The sequence below is a fragment of the Diadema antillarum genome, unplaced genomic scaffold, assembly GCF_040938485.1.
Source record: "Diadema antillarum isolate AM-2024a unplaced genomic scaffold, OU_Dant_1.0 seq00001441_RagTag, whole genome shotgun sequence".
Lineage (NCBI taxonomy): Eukaryota > Metazoa > Echinodermata > Echinoidea > Diadematoida > Diadematidae > Diadema > Diadema antillarum.
Genome location: NW_027272190.1, coordinates 556249 through 565499, shown reverse-complemented (window position 1 = coordinate 565499; position 9251 = coordinate 556249). Strand labels below are relative to the sequence as shown.

At 37.4% G+C, this 9251-nt stretch overlaps 1 protein-coding gene across 1 annotated transcript; it reads right to left on the bottom strand.

Moving 5' to 3' along the window:
- Positions 1–1755: 1755 nt before the first annotated feature.
- Positions 1756–8773, bottom strand: LOC139709518 (F-box only protein 47-like). The gene is made up of 8 exons (XM_071621477.1): positions 8599–8773; positions 7151–7227; positions 6365–6512; positions 5569–5775; positions 4440–4598; positions 3245–3387; positions 2439–2598; positions 1756–1877 (listed from the first exon to the last, which is right to left on the bottom strand). The coding sequence occupies exons 1-8, from the start codon at positions 8771–8773 to the stop codon at positions 1756–1758; spliced, it is 1191 nt and encodes a 396-aa protein (XP_071477578.1).
- Positions 8774–9251: the final 478 nt, after the last annotated feature.

Below are 9251 nucleotides of genomic sequence, written 5' to 3'. Positions count from 1 at the left end.
GTGTGTGAACATCTGCAGTGTGATTATATACACACTCTACTTCAAGTGCAACCGCTTTATAGTAACGAAAAAAAAAACCTATACAGTTCTGTATAGTTCTAGTTCACAAAACATATCTCATATGTCATAGCATATTATATCATCAATATACATGTCCAAGGAATTCTGTGCAAAACTGAACTTAAATGCGGTTCATATTTAGGAGACAGCATGTCACTTATCTAAATAATCCCAATCTATAAAAATACATCATAAATAAAAAGTATATTTTGTCATTCATTTTGAGACTTTAAATTTCCTATTCTGTATTTTTACACATCTTATTTACACTGAAGTTATACTAGTGAACGACTTATCCACTTGTTTCAATATTGAGAATTGGCAATTTGAACAGCGGTTCAACCAATCTGATTGTTGTAATGGTTAAAATAAAGCAGCCTGGTCATTTTTCCCCCTTTTTTAAATGCAAACAAATCAGTAAGTCTGCCGTATGATAATGCGAGTATCTCTAGCACACCGACTTGGGCTTCTGAACATGGACCATCATTACTATGACTATTACATCATGACTATTCTGGGCCTACTCCGCGCTTGAGATGAGCAAGAATGGTTGTTGTTGCTGTTGTTGTTGGGTTTTTTTCCAGCTGCAGTACACCAGCCGTATAGCTTATCGTTGCTCCGATTTAAATGATACAGCTATTTCCTATTGATTTCATTAACCAAATATGAAAATAGATATATTTTATATATGATATAATCCAAAGCAATGCAGGAGAGGCATATAAACGTCACATTATTTTTGCCAAATGTGATTGTAAATTATGAAATATCGCGTACGTATGGAAAACGCATGAAACCTTATACCATGACTTTTGACATACAAACCTTCGCGACTTTGTTGGTCAAATCACTCGATTTATCGAAGTCATATTAACCGTGGTGCAAAATTTGACTTTGACGACGAAAGTATATCCTCTGATAGTGTGTTTTAGTATGTGTGTGTGTGTGTGTGTGTGTGCATTATAATGATGACCTTTGTTCCTTGAGAATATTAAGCTTAGGTTTATTTTCGAGAAAATGTTTCCTTTGAAAGTTGACGGAAATCTGCCACATCGCTTCACACATTGCCGAGGGTATAATCTCAGAATTGAAATGTGACATTCAACGAGAGTTTTCCCCAAATCATACCATTGTAAGACTGTTGAGGTTAACACCTACCACGTTTCAGAAAACATTTCTGTTATCTGTAAGACATCGTAGGTAGATGTCCTTCATGGTTCGCCAGTCATATTGAATATCAAGATCAAAAAGTGAACTTAATTTGTAAAGCAGCTTAAAGAAGAAATAGCAGAAACAAAAATATGCTTCATTCAAAGTCTCCAGAGTAGCACATCTTGGCGATATTCTTATCCACTACATTAGGGCTTTCATACAATATATCTCATTGCCTTCTTAAAGAGGAAACTCATGACAGGCAGTTTGTTACGCCAATCCCTGCGTGATAGTCATCTAATAAAAAGGTCCCTTCTTTGGCAAATATTTACTGTCATTTACAGTGGCATGAGTGCGACGTTCCAACTTAATTAACCTAGATACTCAAAACTTGATATCCCAGTTGAAAATGCCAAGTCCAATCTACTCTTGTCAATAACCAGGGCTTGGATGATATCTCACCCACTTCAAAGCAATTCAGATTTTTCAATGTTTACTCTATTTAGAGGAACGTCAAAAGGTCAGCCATTCCGTTGTTGGCACTCATTCTTCGGTCATCAGATGTTGGCGTCCAGCCTTGGTTGACGGCTTGATCGATGTCATCATGAGCTCCCTGGTGAAGCAGGTAAAGGCGCTGACTGCGTCCTCGAACATGACCATGCGGCCTTTGAAAGGTGGGGATGCAAGCAAGAAAACACACACCCAATACACACACATCAAACTACAGAAAAGAATCATTTTAGCGTGCATTTCTATGCTTGTAAAACTAAATACATCAATAATCAAATAAGTAAATAGATAAATAAATACGTATACATGTACATACATACATAAATGCATAGATACATTTAAATAATAATCAAATAACACAGAAAGACAGAAAATATGCACATAACTGTCACAGAATGTTGTGCTATACGAATGCTCTGCCAATGCTGCAAATACAGTGTATGTTTGTAGGATTCTTGCGACCCTAGTTACTCTATCATCGATGAATCGAATGACATTTTTGATAATTTTGTTGATTTTTTTGCTATGAATCAATTCTTGTGTATGTCTTGGTGAATAATTAGTTTACGTCATAAGCGATGATTTCAACATCAATGTACTGAAGGAAAATCTTTACGTGTGATCGAGAGTGTTCATTTTTTTGTTGTTTATTTCAAGATGCGTTAGATGGTAAAATCATCAATTTTACATGAATCAAAGTCATCGCATAAACTTACCCACATCGCCCTGATCAGGGAGGGCAAGAATGATTGTGCGAAAGTAGCTGACTGTAGCGTCCACCAGACCAACAACGTCATGCTCACTGGGTACGATGTCGCAAACTTCGCGAAGAATTTTGACCAGCCAAGACATGTTGAGATTGCTGAGATACGTTACCTGGTATGCAGAAAAGAAGTACACAATGTATCATTTTTGTATGTTCATTAAATAAAAGTTTATTCATTTCAAATCTGGCACATTCAAGTGATGCAAACTGTGCTACCGGAACATCTGATAAAGTACGAAAATAAACATACTGGTTACATTCTTTGAATTCATTTGGAACCATTCCATTTCGTACTCTAGAGTATCCGGTCGCCCGAATCAAATTGTAGATTGGTATAAAAACAAAAATTCAATCCTCTCTTCTGGAGTTTTGCACAATACTCTGGTCGGGAATTTGGAAAGAAGAGTAAAAGATATCAGCTGGAAAGGATGGGTAATGGAAATAATCATCATTTTAAGATAATTGTCAACATGAACATTCACCTGTTCCTGTGTATATGTTTACACAGGTTCCATGACATCTACTCCAACGATAGTTGCTCCTACAAAATATCTGCACGCTAGGTCAAACATAAATCTACCCATACACATAACCCTAACCCTAATCTTAATCCTCACATCAAATTTAATCTAAAACTCCATCAATCGCAACCCTGCCTAACCCTATGTCTCGTAGAAAATTAAACGAAACAATGTGGCAGGAGCAATACACATTTTTTATACATATGACTACTTGTATGTAGGCGAATACTCTTACCACTGCTAAGCCAACTATTATGGAGCTCAGCTGAGTCATCTTCCCGTTGATCGCCTTGCTAGCGAGGACTGGAATGACAATAGCTTCTCCGCACATACACAGCAACCGAGCCACGTTGTCATCCAGCCACTCATTGGGGCAAGCTAAACGGCGAAATCAAGGCCAGAAGAAAGGAGTAACAGGTTTAGAAGAAAAAAATAATGATATTCAAACTACATCGTCATACATGGTAACATCTACATGTAACTCAATTAATGTCTCCCCTAAAAGTGATGAATAAAGATATGAGATAAATAAACAAATGCTCTGCAGAAGGTAACAAATCTGACAACTAACCGGAATTACCACACAACAGTGTTGCTGGAATAACCATGTTTATCTCTTTGTATATCAATACACAGCTCAGTGACCAAATTACATTTTTTAATCAATCCACATATACGGTGTCATTAAGCATTAATCAGCTTTATTCTCGAAATTAATATGAAGGACAGAACAAGCAACTGCTGCACTGTTATTTCATAATTATTGTTTGCATGGCTTTATATTGCATCTTGATGCCACACAATCACGGTGGTGTTGAAAACTCTACTCCCACAATTAGTAGAAATAAATGTAACTTCTTCAATGAAAAAAACAAACAAGAAGTGACAAATAATAACTAAACCGGTTCATTGTTGCTTTCTTGAAAAAAAAAGAAAAGGAAGCAGCAAGGACATTCCTTTTTCGTTTTCTTTTTTCCTGTACACCCGCACTGATGACATCATGATCCATTAGGAATGGAAGGTGCAAGGCTTAATAAACATTTATATAATTGGTTCCTTTGTCATAATAACTTGCTAGCCATTGTGTGGTAAACGTCCTGCACTATCCAAATCCTAGCTAGCTCTTTTATGCATGGAAGTATCCAATCACTCTTACAGACTGTAGTGGCATTTGTAAATATTTTACTTTATCAAAACGCGCGAAGAACAAAATCCTACGTACACTCGACAAAGAAAGGAAGCAACAACGAAACACACACGCGTGCGCGCGAGCACACACATACACACACACACACACACATATGATGTCACTCTTCAAAAAACAGCTATAACCGTCACAGGATACCCCTGTAGAAAAGATGTTGACATCCATGTAACTCTATGAGTGAAAACGTTAACAGATGATCATTACGTATGTTACACAGCTGTACCTGTCACTTCTTCCAACACACTGATGACGCTGTCCGTGTTCCACTCAGAGTGACCATGCAACGCCTTGATCGCCACGGCAAGGTCGCGGAACGGCGCGGAGGCTAGGTGAGACGCGATGTTTTGGTCATCCAGAGACATGAAAGTCCAGTTGATCTGGTCTGCATATGGAGGGAGGGGGGGGGGGGGGGGGGGGACATGAACTGTTACAGTTGTATCCGCTACCGTGTAGTCTTTTTTTTCTGTTGAGAATAATTTGACAGTATGTCTTACATGACATGACACAATGGCTGTAAGTAGATATGTTTTCATTATTATTACTTTTTTTACAGTGTACGGAAGCTTCCATATACGGTGGAAATGACTGTACAAAATTAACTGATCTCACCGTGAATAAAAAAGTAAACCATTGTTTGCTTTTTCTTTTAAGGGGGATACAGGCCACAATTCAGAAATATTAGTAGGGGCCTAAACAATGATTCACTGTCTTTTTTAATGTACCCAGATGGAAAAGGTTTTGCACATTTTGAATAGCAATCATAGAGGGCAATGATGATGATGATGATAATGATGATAATAATAATGATCATATTATGATCTTAATATATTCAGGTTAGCCTCTTCAATGTTTTCACTGTTCTCCCTATCATTTTGTATTACTATTATTACAGTATTACCGCAGCCATGGCAGCACTGAAAGGTACGGGTGGCAGAATGAGAACTACGGACTTCTATCAAGTTAAAACGAAAAATCACGGATCCACTACACTACAGTGCCTTCTATACACAACAATCTTAAGGAAGAAGCAATCGTGGTACCAACAGCAAAACGTTATGTACTGAAATCTTTTCTTTTGACACTTTACGTACTCCCGTGAGACTGACCACAATCAACTTGCTGATTATTACGTCACTTTCGGGGAGGTCTAAGTTTACGAGTCTTCCAAGGGTTCAAGTATTTGCAGAAATAATCATAAAATTTCTCCAAAATCAAAGGACAAGAAACCATCATGTCTAAATACAATCGTAACTTTCCTACAATTATCTCTCTTTTTTTTTTCGTTAATCATTACGATGACTTCATTCATTTTAGGCACTTGGTCTGGTCATTGTTAAACAAGCAATGATTACCGGTACCTTTACTCCTGCTTAGTGAGCCGTAGAGGAGTAGGAGGAGCCTAGCCTGATGCACCATAGGGTAGGGCTGGAGAATGAAGTGTAGCCACATGCCAAGATCCTCCAGCGATTCGCACTGGTCCAGGATGACACCACGCAGGAACGATCGCACCTCCATCTCTTGATCCGCCTTCACGCCAGGCTTGCCCGAGATGACGTTAGCTTGGTAAATGGGAAAAAATACAAACATAAACTTTAACAAAGCAAAGAATGGTCTAACTTGAAATTACCTTCGTAGGTTAACTTTACCCATCTACTTCGAGAAATGGCGACCTGGGTAATAAATATATGGGGATTTCAGAGTTCAGCATGGAAAGGATTAACCACATATCCGCATCCTTGTGTACACTATAACCCAATTTATTAAAGATTATACATGTCCCCTTGCCCTTGTCCGGACGAACGTACACACGCATCGAAGAACCGTGAAGTATAACACAATCACAATTTCCCCACCACTGCATAATATGGGGATTCATATTCCCCGAAATGCCGAGGTTTTTGAGAAATCTATCAGAAATCGGTGAAAGACCAATGATACCTCTGGAAGATATTTGAATACGGAAAGACCGCTGAGACTAAGTGATGTGAGAGGTCTTTCAGAAATATTAGTCTTTCAGCTGTCTTCCAGTAGTCGTTGTTGAAAGGGGAATTCAGCCAACTCCGCATGAACACTTAAGATCACAATAGATGTTTCATTATTTTTCTAATTAACGTAATCGATCTAGTATATATACCATTGCCATCTTACTCATTTTCAGCACCAAGTTATTGTAGTTGATTACCGCGAAGTACGCACGAAGACATTCCCGCTCCTGCCAGCCTTTGACGAAGATGCTGAAGAACTGCCCAAAACAGTAGTTTATTCTCGACGACTCAATGGTAAAGTTTGCGACGAGCTACAAAACCAAATAGTTTCATACAATTAAAGTTCAATTTTTCAGATAATAATTAGTGCTATCTCCAGCACTCGATGAAAATGTTTTCAAAGATCTAAGTACAATAAAAAAATGTATTGAAATTGATTCCAAAGCTCAGAAAAAATCATCGTTATTAAGGAATTATTTCATTTCATTTCAGTCTTTATTGTCCATCATGGATATATTTGTTTTGTAATAGCTTTCTTAGCTTTGAGAGCTTTCTTATTTGTAAGAAGATGCAAACAAGTATTTCCCCATAGATTTTGAATCAGCAACAACTGAACTTCAATAGCTATATGTTTTCAGTCGAAACTTTCTGCCATTTTCAATTCCATGTTGCTTTTTGTATTTTTGTTCTTGTTTGTCTTATCCAGTTGCCTGCGCAGACCCCTAGATAAACAAAAAAAAAAAAAAAAATAAGACAGAAAACAAATTGCTACATTTGCGGTTTCAGTTTAATATTGAATAATTTGACCCATTCTTTGTGCCAACTTTGGTATCTGCGGAAAGTATTGCGAAATAAAATTGTACTCGTTTTCGGGTCACGATAACATTCTCAGTGCAAGAGACACTCATACATGTCATGCTTGAATCTATATCGCAGTGTAAAAACCGACCTCGTGAAAAAGAGTTTCCATAAGCCGTAGACGCTCTTTGGTAGGGTAGAGACATGTTGATCGTTTCACCAGCAAACCTGTGGGTCAGACGGCGCAACCTTTCGTTAAGATCACTGTCATACACAGCACCATACGCACTGCATCCTTACTATTAACACTGGGCTCAAAGGATCATAGCGACATGAAGATTGTGTTAAAGTTGCCGAGCAAACTTGAAGATTTGTTTGTTTGTTTCCCCAATGAGGACATGTGACTTTCGGTATCAAGGCGTCAGTATTGAAAAAAAAAAAAATCAGAACTAAATCGCAAATACACTCAAACAAACTTATGACATAGGCCTATCAAGGTAAATTAGTGTCAGACCTCGCGTCCGTTCAGAATGAAATCAAATAGAAAGTCTTTGAATTTTTAAACCTCTATGTAGAACTCACAAAGTTAATTGGGATAAACTGGTATTCATTCAGGAGGCACTACCTACATTGTACGTCCTGCAAGACAGGTATATTAAACGCACAATGGAAGAAAGATACTAAGAAATTGAAGTACAAAGTTAATATTCACAGCAAAAAAGAAATAAAAAGAGAGAACTAGCAGCAATCTCAGAAAATTGACCCACCTAAGTTCTTGAAGCACTGACAGAGATCAACTTTCTTCCTTTTACTCTTGCTCCTCAATGCACATTCGGAACCCATCAATCGGTTTAAACCTTGCCGGGTGAGGTTATACGCAATCACAATATCACGAAGGGATTTCGATACCAGTGAGAGTCGACTGAGCTCAGTGGCTGAATAAACACAAAATAGATGAAATGTAAGATGTGATGTATCAAAACCCACGAATTCATAAGGTCAACCAACATCTACACTTTTAATTCTTAACCATAATTTCTATGTCTTCAAGGGGAGTATGAAAGTTCTAAGCCAACATTAATCTTAGTTTCGAAAAGATGTTGATGTGTGCCCTCAATGAACTGTTATTGCAGATCCAAACTATACAAAAAGTAGAGAGGGAAAAGAGATTTTGAGGCAAAAACAAATTAAAATGTATTTTAAACATTCAAACTGCGGATAATGCACATATGAGTATTTGTTAATCAAATTCAAAATATATGAATAAGTACGCAGTCAAGTAAATTTGAAGAAAAAAAAATAAAAGCTCTAGGTTGCGTGTACAAGTAGGCCATACATTAAAGTATGTGTTTATGTTGTGAGAAAACAGTACCGATGTATAAAAGCAAATAAACCAAGTGGATTTACAGTTGAAATTTCCCCGTATACTTTTTATTTCAAATTATGCATTTCAACCTTAAACTTCCATTAGTGTTAGTAGTCATATCAAACTTTGAATTTATATGTGCACCATGTTCAGGAACCGAAAGAAGATGGCACTTATTAACACTTCCACAAATTTACGTCATTGTGGGTTATACAAATATTATTTATACTTACATGATAATTTTGAGAAAACATGGTATATTATTTCTTCAGGAAGAACAGAAAAGTAGCCTAGCGGCATGTTGTTCATCTCTTCTCTCAATCCCCTCTCTCGCTCTTTTTGCAGCAGTCTCACGCTTTTTCGCCGAGCCTGGCCGGTCCATCGACTAGCTGTTGGATATGCAGTCATTGTACACCTCCAAGAGATTTCTGCAGGGCCTACAGTATTAGAAACAAGGTGATCGTCATAGCAACATTTTTTCTTTATACATGAGGATAGAATTGTACTCTAGACTAGGCATATATGGCTGTTCTACGTTCTCTATGTGAGTTCATACATTGTAGTCATTTACTGGAATCATGCATATAGGGGGTACCTACAGGTTGATTTCACTTCAGAAAGAATTATGGCGTTGGTAACTTATAAACACAATAAAGTCCCGAGTGATATGCAAGTCTATAGATACATGAACAGGCGTAGTATTTTTGCAGCTTCTTATAACCCTACATGTGGAGGGTTCCTCGGACAGTTGTTCAACTTTTTATTCCACATGGCAAAAGATAATCACAAATTTTGAAGAATTATCAGATATCTGTGAATATGTTACAACTAGACAAGACAAGAAATGATATCTAGTTCTCTCTGATATACATGTTTAATATCATTT